At 41.8% G+C, this 20,196-nt stretch overlaps 1 protein-coding gene across 2 annotated transcripts in view; it reads right to left on the bottom strand.

The window, feature by feature from the left end:
* The window catches only part of ACSS2 (acyl-CoA synthetase short chain family member 2), a 41,194-nt gene that overhangs the window by 6,213 nt on the left and 14,785 nt on the right, over positions 1 to 20,196 (bottom strand). Inside the window, exons 3-10 of one of the 2 annotated variants that reach the window (XM_063092337.1) lie at positions 7,163 to 7,254; positions 6,860 to 6,963; positions 6,521 to 6,593; positions 6,195 to 6,270; positions 5,922 to 6,036; positions 5,081 to 5,119; positions 1,196 to 1,333; positions 58 to 228 (exon numbers count right to left, since the gene is read on the bottom strand). In XM_063092337.1, coding sequence (XP_062948407.1) covers positions 58 to 228; positions 1,196 to 1,333; positions 5,081 to 5,119; positions 5,922 to 6,036; positions 6,195 to 6,270; positions 6,521 to 6,593; positions 6,860 to 6,963; positions 7,163 to 7,254 — 808 coding nt within the window. The remainder of the gene's footprint in view (positions 1 to 57; positions 229 to 1,195; positions 1,334 to 5,080; positions 5,120 to 5,921; positions 6,037 to 6,194; positions 6,271 to 6,520; positions 6,594 to 6,859; positions 6,964 to 7,162; positions 7,255 to 20,196) is intronic. The other variant, XM_063092338.1, reaches the window with a different exon arrangement.

Below are 20,196 nucleotides of genomic sequence, written 5' to 3'. Positions count from 1 at the left end.
AATCTTGTCCATCCCCTAGCTAGGCCAGGTGGCTGTGGGTCCCAACTCCCTTCTCACCAAAACACTGGTGGCACCATTGGCCAGTGGCCCATAGGTGATGTAGGAATGGCCAGTGATCCAGCCAATGTCTGCTGTGCACCAAAACACATCTTCTGCATGGAAGTCAAACACGTATTTGAAGGTCGTGGCCACATAAAGCATGTAGCCTCCAACTGTGTGTACCACACCCTGTGGGAGGAATGCAGCCTCAGGTTGGTTGCCTTGTGACCATCCCTACTGACCAATGAATAGAGGCTTGGCAGAGCTGGAGGGAAATCCTCCTCTGGGATTCTGGCTCTGCCAGTACCCCTTTCACAGCATCAATCTCTCTTCCATCTCCATTTCTCCATGCTCGCTTCTCATCTTTATTGCACTCTGGATATCACACATGTATATCAGTCCATCATTCACATCCACACCCTCAGATGGTATTTCTGAGCCACCCATATCACTCTCATACACACGAACACTCCTAGCACACTCACATCCAATAGTTTCTGTAGTGTATTTGTGCCCACACACTCAATTACACATGGAAGAATGAGTGAAGAAGAAAAAAAAAAGACAATCCCTTTGCTTTTTGCACTCCATCCCTACCCAATAGAAAGCCCCACTGAGGGATATTCCAAAGCATAGAGAGGAGAACTCAGGGATGGGGTGGGTAGAAGGTAGAGTGACATAGCCTTCAAGTTAATGAAAGAGTCAGAGTTTTCTTAAATGTTTCCAGCTTCCAAACTGTGCCCTGGCAGGGGGCTAGTTGTTAATAGTGTGCCATGTGAAGGCACTGAACTCTAAGAGCTATGGTCTTAGAAGCCCAAGAGGGATCCCTGTGTCCACCCTTTGCCTTGAGTTGACAGGACAGCTCTCCTTCAACAAACCATGTAGGCATGGGCAAGGAACATCCATGTCAACCACATGGACTGATCCTTTCCCCCTTTCTGGGCACCATGAAAGACCCCATTTGAATTGTCTCACCCTGTGCCTTACCACCTAGTGATTGAGAATTTATGTCTTAATTTGATTTAGAAAAGGTATTGTGATATTTCTGAAACTCAGGATTATAGAGTAAAAATTCATGTCATTACATGCTTCTTCAGAAATTCACTTCTCACCCTACACAATATAAATATATATATATATACATACACACACTTACCTTGGGTTTGCCTGTAGAGCCACTGGTATACAGTATGAAGAGTGGGTCCTCAGCATCACACCACTCAGGCTCACACTCATCCCCTGCCTCTTGCATGAGTTCATGCCACCACAAATCAACCCCTTGGTTCCATGAGATCTGCAGGGAGAGGAAGACAGTAATGCGCAGGGAAGAACTGTAAACAGCTCAAAATGGGGGCAGGAGACACCTCTATCTGGCACCTAGAGGGGCTGGGGTGCAACTGGCAGGTGGGAGTGCAGGAAGAGAGAGAGGTCCCTGCAAGGGTGGAATGGGCAGAGAGAATAGGAGCATAACAGCAGGCTTCCTGGGTACTCCCAGCACCCTGGCATCCTTCCCTCACCTCTACCCCAAAACTCCCCTCACCTGGCCCCAGGCTGAGGATGGCCCCTTGGTTGATCCCTTCCTGTCCTTCAATTCTCAGCTGAAATGTCTACCACCTTCTTGGAAAGGCTTTACCTGAACAGTGTCTGATAGATTCCCACCCCGACCACACTATGATTATTGATCACAGCACCATGTTTCTTTACCATACAGCATATATTTCCAGTTATTTTATTTAGTTATTTATGTGATTACTGTCTCCCCAATTAGATAGTGACCTCTATAAAGGCAGTGGCATCTCTGTCTTTTTGTCTTTTTTCCTATATCCCCAACACCTAGCAAAGTGCCTGGCACTCAGTAAATTTTTGTTGGATGAATGACTATGCACACACAAGTCTACATACACACATATGTACTTATGAGGTAATGGCTCATCAGCAGGGATGCGAACACCACACAATTCAGAAGTGCAAAATTAGTCAGAGCCTGCAGGTGAGGTGGGCACCTGACCCTGTTAGTAGTGAAAGACGTCAACAGATCTTGATCAAAGCATTTTTTCCTGCATGTCGAGACCCAATCCACATCTGGAGTTCCTACCCTAGCTCTGCCCCTTTACACCACTCATACTAATGGGGTTTCCTATAGAGACTTTTGCTGGAACTATAGAGACAAGTTCCATTCAGTAGGAATTCTTGCTTCAGGTTGATGGAGAAGGATCAAGGTGGACTTCTCCCACCCTATAGTGAGTGCCTTTCCTGAAATTTTTCTAAACTCTCCTTTGAAACTGTTTTCCTTTCCTTGCTATCACCTCTTTGAACAACAGTTTTTTGGTCTACTCTCTACTGGGTGAAGTTGGAGTTCCTGAATATGTCCAAAAATTGCACTGCATGTCAATGCCAGTTCTGTACTTCCAAGCTATATGACCTTAGGCAAGTCACTTTACCTCAAGTCACTCCTTTTCAAAATGAGGATAGTCTTTTTTGCCCTAATGGCCTCACAGGATTTTGTAAACATCAAAAGAAAAAAGTATTATCTAGTAAACATCAAACCTTGGATTGCCCCAGTGGGTAGAGGTTGGAGTGTGGTGGGAAAGACTGATGAATGTCAGGAGGGACAGAGGTTAGTTCAGTGGCCACTGGGAGATAAATTTTGTTTGGGTTTTCTTTAGCTGTCACAAAGCCCTTTTATATTCATTAGATTCTTATATGTTCAAAAGCCCTGGCTGGCAGGTAGTGATGGCAGTGTAAGAGAATGCCCTTCTCTCATTATATGAATATATGCTAACTTATTGTGTGCATATTTAATTAAGAACTCTAAAGTGGTGGACACATACCTTGATAAATTAGAACATTACTCTCCAACCACTCCCCTCTTTCTGGACTATCTGCCCCTTACTCTAGAGAATTTAAAGTTTTTGGCATATAACCATCATAAGAATGACAAGCTTAGTCCAAGTGAGGGTGCCATTAAAAATAAAAGAAGGAAAAGAAAGAAGAGAGAGAAACTGGCCACAGCTAGAAAATAAAAGAACACACCCTATTATTTAGTGGAAGATCTGTATGAGTTTATACACACATTGTCACATGGATACTTTTTTTTTCTTCCAAATGACCACTTGAGATGATGGCATTAATGTATTTAAGCAGAGCTGTGTCAATATTGCTTGGACAAATGGTGCCGGTTTACAGTACTGTGAACCATCAGAGAACAGGCACATGGTACAGGTAAGGGCAAGGCATGGTTACACTGTGGCTCTGCAATGAGGGGACTCTTGTAATCTTATAAAATTGTTTCTTTTGTGGGTGTGTGTGTGTATGTAGGAAAAAGTTGATAAGGTACGGTACTCCAGATGTGGAGCACTAGGAAGCAGGGTGAGCTCTATTACTAGAGCAAACATTGGTTGTGAATTAGGTGTGTGCCTGTGAGGCCCAAGGCTTTGAACCAGGAAAAGGTTTGAATTTTCCGAAATAAGAACTGAGGAGTTGGCTTTTGTCCTTAGGCCAGGATAGCGTCTGGGAGGTCAGCTGCCAGATATGGAGGAAGAATATGAGGGAGCTCATAGGTGATATGGTTGAGGAGGGCACCTATAAACTGTACCAGGCCCTCCCTTAAAGAATGCATAAGGATGAAGGGGTTTGGAGCTCTGCCAAAATTTCTGCAGCTTTAACTGCAATTGTCAGACCAACAAACCTGAACTTTATAAGCCTATTTTTATGCTCTTTGGTTTTTGGTAACTGGTTGTTTTCACCTCCAAGAAACAAAAATCCAGGAGACTGTGGCCTGAGGGTCTCTGGTATTAAGAATTACAAGAGTTTGTTATTTCTTTTCTGGGGTCCTTTTTTGAAATGCCAGTCTGTCTGCTGTATTAAGGGGAAGCTAACGTTTATTGAGTACTTACTATGTGTCAAACAGCTTATTGATGAAACCCTATAAATTAGGTACAATTATTATCCTTACTTTACAGATGGGGAAACTGAAGCAAGATAGCTTAAGTAACTTGCTTCGGCTTACCCAGAAGCAGGTGGCAGAGCTAGGATTTGAAACCAAGTATTCTGGCTCCAGAGCCTATATTCTAAACCACTAAGTTTGTTACCTCTTTCAAAATAAGGGGCTTAGGTCCCTGCCTGAGTTTTAAAAGGAAAACAGTGTCCCCTGGGAATCAAATCTATATCCATCATGCTAATGAGAATGGAGAAAAGGGGCTTATATCTTCTTACCATTAGCCTAAGAGATTAATCATAACATGTTTAGAATAAGACATCCTGTGAGGATGGTAAAACCCAGAGGAATAGGAAGATTTATGTTGTGCTTTAGTAAGGGAAGCCATTTCCTTTTAAGCATGTATTATCATCTCTCCATTACTGATAAGGAAACTGGTCCCAGAGAGGAGAGGTGACTTATTCAAGGTCATACAGCTAAAAATTGGTCTCTGGACTCCAGGCCCACTCTCTCCTTAACCTGCTTCAAACACCCACTTATGGATCTCACTTCTTAGAACCACCTACAATGTGACTTTTATTCAGTTTAGCACTTAATTATATCAGAGAGTTATATCAGTTTGTAATTCCCAAAGTGGTATATAATGTATTTAGGAATCTTCTTTTCTGCTGTTATGTATAAAACTTAAGTTTTCATTTGTAATACATGTCCACCTCCTAAACCTAATAGTAAATTCCCTAGGTCAGGATCTGTACCTCCTCTACCTGCACCTCCTCCTGTTTCTCCTGGCTCTGCCCCAGCTAAGTCCACAATAAATGTTTTCCGACATGTTCCCCTCTCCCACACAGGTCCTGAGCAGCAGGAGTGAAATGGGATGTCTATTGCAACCTCTCTGAAATCCATGCTATATGCCAGTTCAAAGAGGCAGCAACAGGCATTTGATTTTACAACCCTTCAGTGTGGCATAGATAGCAAGGGGCCCAGGGACAAAGGGAAGGGGATTAGCTCTGACAGCCACCTCAATGGCACAAACAGGCAAAGAGCAAATGTTCACACAGACAGCACGCAGGGAAGCAGTGCCCAAGGCAGTGCAGAAGTGGATACCTGGGGCCGAACACGCTTGGATTTCTCTTTCAGCTTACCCTGTTAAGAGCCCATGGAAAGGCTAGTGAGCGGGGTCTGAGTATAGGGGAGTAGGAGGGAAGAGTCAGTGTGCCCAAACCCTTGGCTGCCTCCTTTCCTTCAGGCTCCCTTATCACTGGTCCTCTCAGCCTCTATTTTCCTGATCCTGATTCTAGCCCTTATACACATGGAACTCCTAAGGCTGATGGGCTCTCCAACCTCCCTAAACTAGACTACAGCCTCTCTTAGCCCCAAGACTACTCAGGGCCCCTCAAGTCACAGAATCTTATTAACTGTCATTTGGATTCCAGAACTTTCATCTCTCATGCTTCTCAGACCTGGAGGCCAGCACTGGGCTTTTTTTTTTTTTTTTACCATTCCCACCAGAAGCACTTGATCCAAAGCTAACAAGGGCCATATCTTGGGGGCTAGACCCTGGTCCTTCCATGGTAGGCATCTGTTAAGCCACAAAAGCAGCTCACCCCAAGCCACCACCCAATAATCAAGATGACTACATACAGTCACCCAAGTCAGACATTTCTAACCTGAGGGTCCCCTGTGCCCATTAGGATACCGCAACCAGCACAGGAGTCTCCCCTACAATCTCTCATGCTCAGTTCTTGAGATACAAGGACCACTCTACCTACAACCAAGGTCAAAGTCTCCCATCTCCCACCCAGCCCTGCCAGAGGAGGCATTCCTAGGATTGCTCCCAGATGCTCAGCATTATGATGAGGAAGCAAAGGAGGACATCAGGAACTTCCTGGGCAGAAAGAGAGAGGCAATTTGAGCCCAGAGGAAGGCACAGCAGTGCCAGACTCACCTGTACATCTGGGCATGGCCTCTTAATTGGGGGGGACTGGCTGGGAGAGTCACTCATGCCCAGCTCTGCCCGCCCCAGGTGCTTGACCACAATGCAGCATCTCACTGGGGAACCCCTAGAAGAAAGAAAAGCCTAAAGTGGTGGCCTGGTTGGCTCAAAAGAGAATTTGACAAGACCCGCTGATGTCCATCTAGGGTAGGGGGGCACAAAGGGAACCTGGCACTGAGTTGGCCAAGTCAACTCAGGTCAATTGCCAACTGGCCAAGCACTTACTTCTCCTGACACTTCTCCAGGGCCTCGTCAGCCAGCTCCTTCAGGTTCACAAGCTTTTCCCCCCTGTAGAAGGCATCTTTGGGGAGCAACAGACATTCCAAGCCTTAGTAGGCACCACACCCCCTAGTGGGCACAATGTCCACAGAACTCTTCCTCAGTGGGCCTCTGATTTGAGCTGACAGATGGTCAGCTGAGGTAAGACTGGGAGAGGAAGGGCAGGCAGTCCCTACCCTCTATGCTGAGCAGCCCCAAATACCAACAAGTTGATTGGAGACCAAGGCTCCAGGTATGGGTGATTCTGGAGAAGGGATGAGAGAATTAGTCACCTGTAGTGATAAGAAGGTTGCAATTGGAATCCAGGATCCGTTCACATAGAGACTCTGCAGAGAAGCCTGCAAACTAGGGAAGTGAAAAAAGACTGAGGGAGAGAAGGAGGCCCCAGGGATTGAGTGAACAAGGAAAGGCATTACTCATGAAACCTTCAGGATCTTCAAGCCAGGGTCCTAGAAGAAACTAAATAACTGATATGGACCTATGATACAAACACTCTAAGCTCCTTAGTTTGTTATTTAAGACCTTCCATCATCCAGGCCCAGCCTACTTCTCCAGAGCCTCATTCCTTCCCACCTACCCTCCTGCCCTTTTTCACCAGCCCAAACTCCTACCACAATGGAGTGCAAAGCCCCAAGCCGGGCACACGCCAGCATGGCCACCACGAGCTCAAGGATCATTGGCATGTAGATGGCCACTCGGTCACCCTTTCGAATGCCTGCAAGTAGAAGACACAGAACATGGACGATGGACCCTTCCAGCTGCTACCTGCTCCTTCCCATCCAGCTGGCCCCTCCTAGCCGACCTCTTCTGTTACCCTGTTATCAGATTCCTTCCATTCCTCATCCTCTTCCCAAGAGTCCTCAGATACCCCAAGGGCAGATCCCTCAGTCCCTTTCCAGTACCCCCATACTCACCCTGTTTTCGGAGAACATTGCTGAACTGACACACTTGGACCAGAAGCTCATGGTATGTGATCTGGGTAGTCTCCCCTGGCTCATTGCCCTCCCTGAGATACACCAGAAAGAACAAGTGATTAGGGGTATGAATTCTTCCCCAAACAAGAAACAGGAACAGGCATAAAAAAAATCCATCCTGTGATACCAAGGCCTGGGACTATCCTGTGACAGTGAGCTATCTGCCACACACCTTGAGTTGACTGGTCAGATACTTTGGCCTTTCAGGATACTTTATACACATGTTGTGTGTCATTGGAAAAATGCACTCACTGTCCATCTCTTTTTGTTTGTTTGTTTTGTTTTGTTGGTAGGGTTTTTTGTTTGTATTTTTTGGTGGCTGGCCAGTATGGGGATCCGAACCCTTGACCATATAACACTGTGCTCTAACCAACTGAGCTAACCAGCCAGTCCTCACTGTCCATCACTGAGCCTCATTTTTTCTGTTGATAAAATGGGGTGATGGTCCCTTCTCTTTCATCCTACAGATGCGTTAAGAAGAAATGGTATCACAGACGTGATTCTTCCTGATGAGGTATCAAGACTATATTAGTGTTATTCAGAGTAGGGTCTCCAGATCATTTGCACCCAAATCATTTAGGGAATTTGTTAAAATGTATTTTCCTGGGCCCCAACTCAGACCTACTTAATCAGAATCACAGGGCCCAACCAAGAATAAGCTTCTTTATTACAAGCTGGTACAAGGAATCAGCAGGTGATGCACATTTAAAGTTTGAGAATCACTACCCTCTGGTGAGTGATTTCTGCCTACCTCCTCAGCCTTGCCTCCCACTTCTCCCTAGGCTTTAGTCTGGTTTCCTTCAGTCATTCCTTCACTTGTTCACTTGCTTATTTAACAACTATTATGTGCTATATATGTGTATAGAAATAAGGCACTGATGAACAAGATAAGCAAGATCTCTGACATCATGGAGCTTATATTCCATTGGTAATTCAGGTAATACACAAGTAACAAATATAACCACAATAATTCCAGATTATGATAAGCATTATGAAGGAAATAAAGCAGAATAATATAATGAGTGACTGGGGAGAAATACTTTTTAAAAATACATTATCTTAAGGAAATATCATGATGATATGCAAAGATTTAGTTACATAAATATTTCCCTCAGTGGGTTTTTTTTTCAATTTCATGATTTTTTTGAATAAGTAATATACTCAAATGACACTGCATAAAAAGATATGTAATGAAGAGTATTCCTCCCACCCCTATCTCCCGATCACCCTGCCTACTGGCAACCTTTGTTACTAATATTTTGTTTAACTTTCCAGAGACAATCAATATGCAGACAGGGCCACTCCTTGCAGGATGGAGGGCTTAGGGTAACTCAGTTAGTGTGGAGTGACCAAGATAATCACTTTGGAAGAAGTCTACACTGTTAGCATCTTTCACAAGATCCTTGAGATATCATAGAATATAGAAATTTTAAAAAGTTGGATTTTAATGCTGTTCAGAAAATAGATAAGCACCTCACAGTCACCAACTAAACACAGGGTGGCAGAGGTGAGAAGAGCTGCTCTACTCAAGGAACAGGCCTGTTAGACAAGTATACATACATGCATATGTTTATATATTGTCATTTTTCTAAATACAGTACACATTATTATGTATCTTGTTTTTTAAATTGAGCATTATATACATTCAGTAAACTGCACAAATTTTAAGTGTAGAGCTCAATCATCTTGCTTTTCTAAATTTAACAATATACCTTCATATCATTCTCCATCAAGACTTAAAGAGCTATTTCATTCTTTGTCAGCTGCATGATATTCCACTACTTATATGTACCATAATTTACTCAATAAATAAATACTTCAATGAATATCTTTATTCATATGTCATTTTACTCACTTGCAAGTGCATATTTAGGATAAATTATTAGAAGCACAATTGTTGGGTCAAAAGATATGTGTATTTTAAGTATTGATAAATATTAGGGGATGACTATTTTAGATAAGATATTCAGGGAAGGCCTCTCCCTGGGAAGGTGATATCTGAGCTAAGATCTGAATAATGAGAAGTAGGCAATCACATTAATTCTTGGGAAGAGTATTCTAGGCAGAGACAGCATTAAATGGAAAGGTATTGAGGCCTATTCAAAGAACAGAAGGGAATCCAGTATGGCTGGAGTACAGTGAGCTAGCTATAAGTTGGGTAAGAATGAGAGGTAAGCAGCAGTCAAATCATGTAGGGCATTGTAGGCAACAGTAAGAAGTTTAAATTTTGTTCTTCCTTGCTTCCCTTATATGCAAAGCTCAGGCCTACCTCCATACTTTTTGATCACACCATTGCCCCTGCTCAGAATGTTCTTTCTCCTTCTTTAGGTACCATGTAGCCCTCCCTCAGCACTACAGGGCATTGTGTTACCTCTCCTTCCTTACTATCCAGAGTACTTATGAGGGAGGTAACTAAAACTTAGAGAGAGGTAGTAGCTTGGCCAAGGTCACACAATAATAAGTGGCAGAGCCAAGAATAGATCCTCAGGTCTTCTGATTTCATGTAGAGATTCTTTCCTTCATAGTGTGAAGGGCAGGGACTGGCAGGGAAGCTATGCCTTTTCTTACTGATGGAGATTACTCAGGAGGATTATCAGCCTCTTCCAGCTCCTGGCTCGATGAGTCAGTTACTATCCTCTCCTTGGCTTTAACCCTCCTAGGGCTAAGAGGAGCCAATCACAGGGAGCTTACTAAAGTAGGAAGGAACAGGGTGAGAGGAAGCTGGCAAATGGCCTAGAATGCCAGAGGCAGAAAAGCCATTTCCTTAAACGGCCCACTGATGAGTGCCACAGGAACTTCAGAACATCTCCAGTTACAGCTGAATACCAACATATACATACCCACCCACATATCCCCACATACTTACCACACACCAGTTCACCTATGTTCGCACCTATTTTTCACTTGTGTAAAATCACATATAATAATATGCAAACATTCTAGGCATAAAAGCTTCCCATCTGCATACACGGGCAAAATAAGCATACAAATATGCACTCAGGACTCAAACATGGGCCCATCCACAAGTACATGCACCACATTTAGATACCCACCTACTCATATGTGTGTGGCTTGCCCCTTCAGAAATGCTCTATCAAATCATTCTGGTTATTTTTTTCGTGAAATTTTCCATTATTTGAAATTAACTCATGTGTTTTATTTACTCGAATATTATCTGTGTCCTTCACTGAAATATAAGCCCCATGATAGCAGAGACTTTGTAGGTCATGTCCACTGCTACATCCCTAGCACCTACAATAGAGCCTGGTAATTAGAAGGTGCACAGGAACACATAAGCACAACATTTACAAGTATAGCATACTTGAGCCCACTTCCAGACACACACACCCCCCCCAACTCAATGTGGATTCCTCTCCCTGTCTATGTGGGCTGAAGTTATATATTATTGATACAGGCATCTTACTCATTCCAGTATCTTTTTTCTCTGACATACACACCAGGCTGGGGCCCCTGGCTGGTTGGGAGGGGGAAGGGGACAAGGTACTGGCCTACTGAAAAATCCAAGCCCTCTAGGATGTTAGAGCTCTTAAAGAACATCCAATTTAATCTCCTAACTCTGAGACCAAAGAGAATATTAGCTATGCCTGCGGTCACAGAGTGGGTTGTGGCACAGCAGGGACCAGCACTCAGGGTCCAGGCCTCTTTCCTCCAAACTGGGAGTTGCAAACTCAAAAATTGAAAGGGTCCAGGCAGGTAATGTAAATGAATGAAGTGGACCATATGAAAGAAAATTTTTGATAGACACAAGAAACAGTTCCCTTTTTTCTTAACTTTTCTATAAAAGAACAGCAACACATGTACTAACATTTAGCCTCAGTTTGGGGGAAACAATAGAAAGGGGTAGGGACAGGAAAACTGGAGAATACATGCTCCGGCAAAAGGAGGCAACCAGTATCTAAACATAGCTCCATGGTCAACTTTTGCCCATGAGAATAAGGGCTCAATGTTGCCATTTTTTCTAGTTTTTCAAGAGAGTCCTGGAATCTACTTTTGTCAAAACTTCTTAAGTGTTGACAACTAATTTTAAGAAGTTTCAAACACTGTGAATCAAACAAAACTATTAATGAGAAATTTAGCTAGTGGGCTACTGATTGGGAATTGTTGCTGTAAATCAAACTACGTCCCCTTCACTTGGAGGCCATATGGTTATCTGGGAAAAGAACGCTCCCAGTAGAGGGCAAGGCTCTGAGGTTAAGTGTGCTTGGGACAACACAAGGTACAGAATCATTAGGTCCTTCTCATCTTCTTCCTTCAGGAAGCGTTCTCCAACTACCTCATCTTCACACTATCCAAATTTACTTTAATCCATTATTGGTTCTAAATCTATTTAGAATTAGACTACTTCACATCTAATTCTACTATCCTAGTCCAAAACCACTGTTAGGTAAGTCAAATCATATCACTCCTCTGCTCAAAATGCTCAGATAACTTCCCATATCATTTTGAGTTAAAGGCGAAGTCCTCACAATGGCTTACTAGTTCCTACATTATCTACTCCCTTCCTCTCTTCTCCTCCTGCTCCAGCCACATGGCCTCCCTAGTGTGTGGCAAAAACATCAAACACACAACCTCAGAGCCTTTGCCCTCCACTGGGAGTGTTCTGTTCCCATATAGCCATATGACTTATTCCCTATCTTCGAGACATTGCTCAAACATTGGCTTCTCAGTGAGGGCATCCTTGACCACCCCATATAAAAGAGTACTCCCTGCCTCCCCTAGCCCAGGTGCTTCTAATTAACATTTTCCATAAAGTCTTCCTAAGTTTCCCTCTTTCCCTACCAACCCCAAAGCTGGAAGTTCTCCCTTCCTCCCAATGCCCTTTATCTTGCTTTCCTTATGATCTGTTTTATCTCTCCCATTACATCTGGGGATCTTAGAGGGCAGGGATCCTGTCTTCTTCCTCTTTGTTTCTTCCAAGAACAACTGGCACAATAGGTACTCAAGGGTCATGGTCAAATCATTGAAAGACTGATAATTGATTAATGACAGGGAAGACTGGGGCTCCCCTCTTTACATGAGAGAGACAGTCATTGGATTGAGAATTTTAATTGCCTAGGACTTCAAGTAAGGCATAGAATAGGAGGAAAGAGGTAATAGATAGGTGGGGAAAACTGGGTTCATCACAAAAGCATCACAGGGTTGGCTTTAACCTGGTGAGTTAGGTCTTCCAGAGAGAAATACCCAGATCAGAAGAGGATTCAAACCTGCTATGAGAGGAACACTGAACTGATATGTTTAGTTTGGAGAAGATATTGAGGGATGTGATTAGAAAAGTCTCAAATATCTGTGTCTCTGTTAACTCCACCCTAGTTCAAGCTGTCTTCATCTCTTGCCTGGATGACCACAATGCCCCTGAACTGGTCTCCCACCACTTTATTCTTGCCCCCTTCCAATCCATGAATCATCCAAAATGATTTATTAAAAACATAAGACAGACCACATTGCCTCCTGCTTAAAACCCTTTAATGGCTTCCATTGCATATAGAAGAAAATCCAAATTTCTACTATGCTTTGTGTCCTCTCTAACTTCATCTTGTGCCATTCTCCCATTCTGCTTACTAGGCTCCAAGTACACTGGCCTCCTGGCTGATAGAACATGTTATGTTTTTTACCGTCTTTCTCCAACTCTTCAAATGGTTTGTTCTATCTCATGTTTCATACCTTAGCTTAAAAGTCACCTCCCTAGTGAGACGTTCCCTGACCACCCTAAATAGCATCAGCCTTCCTGTTATTCTTCATCACAACACTCGTATTTTCTTCATAGCATTTTTCTCAAGCTACACATCTTTTGTTATTTGTTCCTTTCTTTCTTTTTTGCTAATTGTTTGTCCCCCCTACTAGAATAAAGCAGCTTCTGAAGGCAGAGGCCAAGATGGTCTTGTTCACTGCTAAATCCCCAGTGCCTTGCACAGAACCTTGATATAGTAGGTGCTCAATAAATTTTTGCTGAATGAATGAATGAGTCTGAAGGAATATTATGAAGACTAGTGTTATGTACTATAAATGGAAAAGTTAGGTCAATTGAGAGAGCTCAACATAAAGAAAGCCTTTCTGTCAGAGCTGTCCAACAAAGGAAGATACTCTCCTTCGGGAGCTCCCTAACTCTGGAGATATCATGTAGAATATGGGATTTGCGGGAATACTAAAAAGCAAACTCTACCACATGACTAGGGACAAAGCAAGGCCAGTGTTTCTCACAGTACGGTCAAATAGTTTTCTGTTTTTTTTTTTTAAGATGACCGGTAACAGGATCTTAACCCTTGGCTTGGTGTTGTCAGCACCACGCTCAGCCAGTGAATGAACCGGCCATCCCTACATGGGATCCGAATCCATGGCCCTGGTGTTATCAGCACTGCACTCTCCCGAGTGAGCCACGGGCCAGCCCGGTCAGATAGTATTAATAATGCAGATTCCGAGGTTCCACCCCACATAGCTGCAACATAGTATTGTTCTGATTGGACCAGGGAAACCCTGACACCTACTTCTACTAGATCATTCTCCAGGAATCAGGGCCTTGGAATTTTCATTTTACAAGCTCTCCATATAATCCATGTTTATTGAAGTTTGAGATGACCGTTAAGGCCCTTCCAACTTTGAGATTCTTTGATTCTATAAAAATGAAGAAATAATGTAAAAGAGTTCTTTGACCCATAAAGCACTGCACAAATGCAAGGCACTCAGATGTAAATATGCCTTCAAGTCATTTTCCCTTTCACCAAGGAAGCAGGGAGTGGGAACAACATAACTTGAACAATCAGCCATCTAATGTTCCCTCTGGGGACTTCTGCCCTAGCTGTAGTGAGGAAGGAGAAGGGCTGAAGGAGGAGGTAGAAGGAGGCATACTCCATAAACTGAATCACGAATCACTCAGCATGCCAGATGATAATGGAGCTTTTGAGATCAACCATTCTTATTTACAGATGAGAAACCCAAAGCACAGAAATGGGAAGTGATTGCCTCAAGGTTACTTAGCACATTAGTGCAACCTTATTCTAAAGCACTGCTGTCCAATATGGTAGCCACTAGCCACATATAGCTATTGAACACTTGAAATGTGGCTGAAGAACTGAATTTTTTATTTTATTTAATTTTGATTACTTTAAATATCAATAGTACATGTGGCAGTGGCTACCACATTAGACAGCACAGTTCTTGAGTCTAAATGTCTCTAGTTCTGGGCATTCTCCTAAATGACATGGTCTCCAAAAGGGGCATTTGTTTCCAAAGCCAGAATTAGCATAAGAAAGAAAAATTCTGTTTGGCTTTTCCTTACTTCCTGAGAAAATTCCCTTTTGAAAATATCATAGATTTCTGGTTTCAAGTGATACTTAGCTTGCAGACCCTAATGCAGCCTCACCCACCTCCTGATTAAAAAACTGGGATCAGCTGTCATCTTATTACTTAAATCTGGAAGGACTTTCCACTAACTACAAAATTGATGAAACTACAGTAAAAAGTCTCAATCAGCGGTCCAATCATGAAATGCCTGCCCAAATGTAGATATCTTACATTTTGCCCTTCCCCCTGGTTCAGAAAGGCAGATCTATACCAACCAGTCTTCAAAAAGCAGGCATGATCAGGGAAATAAAATCAAAACCACAATGAGATCCCACTTCACACCCATCATGATGGCCATAATCAAACAGACAGACAATAACAAGTGTTAGCAAGCATGTGGAGAAATTGGAAACCTCATATGTTGCTGGTGGGAATGTAAAATGATTCAACCACTTTGGAAAACAGTCTGGCAATTCCTCAAAATGTTAAATTCAGAGATACCATATGACCCAGGAATTATACTCCTAAGTATCCACCCAAGAGAACTGAAAACATATATCTACACAAAAACTTGTACACAAATATTCATAGCAGCATTATTCATGAGATCAAAAAGTGAAAACAACTCAAATGTTCATCAACTGAGGGATGGATGAATGAAATGTGGTATATCCATACAGTGGAGTATTATTCAGCCATGAAAAAGGATAAAGTACTGATACATGCAACAACGTGGATGAGCCTTGAAAATATGCTAAGTGAAAGAAGCCAGACACAAAAGGCCACATATTGTATGATTCCATTTATATAAAATGTCCAGAATAGGCAGAGCCATAGAAACAGAAAGTAGATTAGTGATTGCCTAGGGCTAGAGTTGGAGAAGTTGGGGTGGAATGAGTAACTGCTAATGAGTATGAGCTTTCCTTTTGGGGTGGTGACAGTGTTCTAAAATTGATTGTGGTGATGGTTGTACAGCTCTTTGAATATATTAAAAATCATTGAATTGTACACTTTAAATGCGTGAATTATATGGTATGAATTATATCTCAATAAAAAATCTCATTGTAGGACCGGATGGTTAGTTCAGTTGGTTAGAGTGTGGTGTTATAACACCAAGGTCAAGGGTTCGGATCCCTGTACCAGCCAGCTGCCCTCCCCCGCAAAAAAAAAAAAAATCTCTTTGTGATTTTTATTGGAATTGCAATAAACATACAGATTAATTTTGGGGAAAAAAGACATCTTTACAAATCTTCCTTTCCAGAAAGATTGTACCTATTCATTTATCAGAAATATTTAGCTCTATCCATTCATCCATTCATTCACTCATTCTTTCATACTTGCCTCTTTCTATTTACCTAAAGACAACACTTGGCACTTTTTTTTTCCTAACAGTATAGTCATATGTAGACATCTGTTTCCCTCATTGTATTACGAGTTCCTTAATAGCAGACAGGATATCTTTTTATCTGTTTGTTCCTCAGTGCCCAGCAAAAGTTTGATACACAGTAGGTACTTAATACATAATTGTAAAATGAATAGATAAAACAATGAATGAACAAATCAACAAACTTATCTCTGCTCATATGACTAGTTGGATCTAGGCTTATAAGAGAGAGGAAATATGGAAGGAAAAAAGGGAGAAGAGAGGATACAGACGAGGAAGATAGAAGGTGGGCAGGCAGAAAAAATGGTAGACACAGAGAGGAACAGAGTATGAAACTGGTGGAATGGAATTCAGAGTCATGTCAAGAAAAGTTTCTTGAGCCCCTACAGTGGAATCGGTCCTAGACTCTGTGCCACGGGAGAGATTGGAAAAGGCACCTGGAGCTGAGGTTCAGGGTATGGGATTCCTACCCTGCAGTCTGGGCTATTATTGTATCTTGTCCTCTTGCCAACTATTTTCAGGCCTTGATCCAGAGACCTTGTGCCTGTTCCCCTTGGCCAAGGTGGCTTTGGTGCCAGTTGGATTCTGCACCTCTTCTCTGTTGAGAAGACAAAACCTGGGCCAGTACAGAAGGTAACCCTTAGCCCACTGTCTACATGCCTACTTACAGGAGGGAAATCATATACTTGTACACTTGTTCCTACTATCCTATGTCCCATGCTGGCCTTATTCATAACAAGTGATTCAGGGAGGCTCTCTCAGATCCTTTATTATCACAGCATTTGGAATGCTGCCTAAAAGAGGAATATGCCTAGCATAGAAAAAGAAAGTGGGAAGAACAGCCAGGGGCACCATTTTACATGTACATCAGGTCTCTCAAGTATAACAGACACATGCAAAAGTATTCATCACAATGGTTCTCTGTTATCTAGGTAAATAGTATAGTTTAAATAATTAGTCCTCAAGCTGGAGTACTCTATTCCTCTGAGTACTTGAACAGGAAAATTTTAAGATAATATATGTCCAGATCCTCAACTTCATTATGTAATCTTTCTTAACACTGATCTGTCTGAATTGGCTCTCCTTTCCCACTCTTTCTTTCACAATTACCCTTCTCCCATGTTATAAAAGAATGTCATCTCTCTCTCTTACCCGAAACTTTATGGTACAATGGCAGGGTATAAAAACCTCCAGAGTGCCAAACAAAGGGGTAATTTGAAAATGTATAACTTTGGAGGGAGAAATCCCAAAAAGCAAATCAAAGGGAGCTTCTGTAAGAAATCAATATTGAAAGGAGTGACATCTTAATTCATCTAGGTGACAAACTTATGGCAAGACTACTTGCCTTATCTCTCTAAGAATTACAATTCAAAAGTAAAACAGTTATCAAATGGTCATAAATTAACATATTTATTTGAATTGAGAAAAGTTAGGCAGTTTCTAACAGAAAGTAAATCTGATTTGGCTGATTATGTTGACATTGAGAAGTGGCTATGCACAATAGGTTGTATGGTGGACAATTTCCATAAATTATATGAGCTAAATGTGCAATTCCAAGGTTTTGAAAGAGATATTAGGGTACTTCAAAAAGTTCATGGGAAGATTAGTATTATCTTTCAACTCTATTTTTCTACGAACTTTTTTTTTTTTTTCTTTTGTGGCCGGTAAGGGGATCGCAACCCTTGGCTTGGTGTCGCCCGCACTGCGCTCAGCCAGTGAGCGCCCTGGCCATCCTTATATAGGATCCGAACCCGAGGCTCCCAGCGCCGCACTCACCTGAGTGAGCCACGGGGTCGGCCCTCTACGAACTTTTAAAAATAAAATCAAATAAGAATCCAGCTAATTCCTCACATGAGTACAGTATAAAACTGCTTTAGAGGACATTCCCTCACCTGATCCTCACAGCTACCTTAGCAGTAGGTAGAGCAGGTATTATTATCTGCATTTTAAAGATGCGTATTATTATCTGCATTTTAAAGATACAAAAAATCCAGAGGAAGTGGCTTGTGAAGGCTACACAGGGGGTTAAGGGCAATCTGTAACCAGGTCCCAGGTTTCTGACTTTCAGGCTAGTGTTTGTTCCACTGTATCAATTTGGAGTATACCCAAATGAACATGGAGAAGCCTCTCTTAAGAATTTCCAGGAGCATTATGAGAAGCTAAGGAGGAGACGCCCATCCAGTTTGAGCTTTAGCCTGTGGCTAAGACCAAACTCATGCCAATCCTGACAGCTTCCTGAAAGACGCAAAACCTCAGGCAAGGCAGCCCTCATATGTCTACCTTCACAGTCCTTGGCAGTGTCAACTGTCACAGGAACACTTGTTCATCCATTTGCTTCTGGAGACATGTTCCTCACCTCCCCGACCCCTCCCCGGAAATAAGGAAAAGGACATGGTTTCCTAACATTTTATTCCTAAATAAAATCACAGCTCACAGGCAAAAACCTTGTCCCCATGTGAGCTCCATGAAGACTAGGACTCTCTAGTTTACTGGTATATCCTAAGCATCTAGTACAGTGCCTGGCACATATCTATAAACACCTATAAAATTTTTAAAATCTGCTGCTAAAAGTGAGTAGATTGTCTATGGAGTATAGCTATCCATACAAATAAAAACATATTTCTATCAGTTTGTTCCATATCATGTGAAAACAACTGATAGATTTTCACCAAATCTGGATGCCACATTTAGGATTCTCTAACTTAATATATGTAGCAGTTTGGAGAACACCTCAAATAGATAGTCACCCTCAAGAGCAGCTAAAACTAAAATTCAACAAGAGGCCTCTGTGACTGCTCACTTGGATAGATTTCCATGTATTAAAATATCATGGTCAAAAAGAAACAAACACGAATTTAAGAAATGAGCCTCTAGTCAAAAATCATGCTTGGAAATGCAGGTGTTGATATGCTATAGAGCTGGTTCCTGCATGGGCAACTCTATATAATGTGTTCCACGGTGAATCTTATTAATTTTATTTAAATGAAATAATGATTCTCCCTGCTAGTAAAGCCATAAGTCTTTTAACATGTAGACCAGACCTTAGAACCCTAGATGAAGGCTATTCTCAAAGCCTTATATCCCCAAAAGAGATTAACAGGTAATGTCTGAGGTTCTCCTAGGCCCGATGTTCTATATATTCTCTTGTTCCTTCTCTGATTCAAAATTCCAAGCTCCCTATTGCCTAATGCATAAAATTCATACTGCTCAGTCCTCTCTCTTGGGTCCCTTCAGGTTCTCACCCTACCTTAAACGATCAACCTCAGCTATGCTTTTCCTCCAGGCCCACCTTTAGCTTCACTTGATCTTAGCCAAAAGGCCGAGAAGCGATCCACCTTTAGCTTCAGCAGTCCTTGGTAGTGTCATGTTTTGAAACTAAGCAGTTTTGAAACTATTTCATAGTTTCAAAAATACCTTTACTTTGTATAATTTTAAATTGGCAATGCTTTGGGTCCCTGTTGAAATGTTTATGAAATTTTCTTCTTCTTCTTCTTTTTTTTTTTTTAAAGATGACTAGTAAGGGGATCTTAACCCTTGGCTTGGTGTTGTTAGCACCACGCTCTCACAAGCAAGGTAACCGGCCATCCCTATATAGGGATCTGAACCCGTGGCCTTGGTGTGACCAGCACCACACTCTCCTGAGTGAGCCACAGGCTGGCCCTTGAAATTTTAAGAAATCTCAAGCATTGGTATAAAATAAAATAGCAACTAATTCAGTTTAGTCCTTAGGCTACATTTTGTTGGTTTTAAGACAGAAAAGATAGAATATCAAGACCATAAAAGTCAATTAAAGACTGAAGGACTATTCTGGATTAAGGTAGACTAAAAAGACATAATGACTATATATCATGTATGATTATTTTGCTATATCCTTTTGCTATAAAGGACATTATTAGGGCAACTGGCAAAACTTCAATGGAGTCTGAGGATTAGGTGGTAGTGGTTTATGAATATTGATTTATTTTGATAGTTATATTATGGTTATATAGGAGAAAGTCCTTGTTTGTTGAGATACACACTAAAGTAAGTATTCAGAATTCTACATATTACCTTCAAATGGCTCAGGAAAAAAAGTTACTTGTATTGCATTTGAAACTTTTCTGTAAATTTGAGAACGTTTCAAAATATTTTAAAAACTAAAGGTTGATAATATAGACTAAGGACGGCTCATATATAGGGTTCCAAGTGCTCAGTTTAATCTTTATTCTATAAAGGAAAATCAGAAAGGCTTCTAGAAAAAAGGCTTCTACTCAACCTTGAAACATTTTACCTGCTAAAATACCAAACCATA

Source organism: Cynocephalus volans, chromosome 1 (genome assembly GCF_027409185.1).
Source record: "Cynocephalus volans isolate mCynVol1 chromosome 1, mCynVol1.pri, whole genome shotgun sequence".
Taxonomy (NCBI): Eukaryota; Metazoa; Chordata; class Mammalia; order Dermoptera; family Cynocephalidae; genus Cynocephalus; species Cynocephalus volans.
This window is presented reverse-complemented; position numbering and strand designations above follow the sequence as displayed.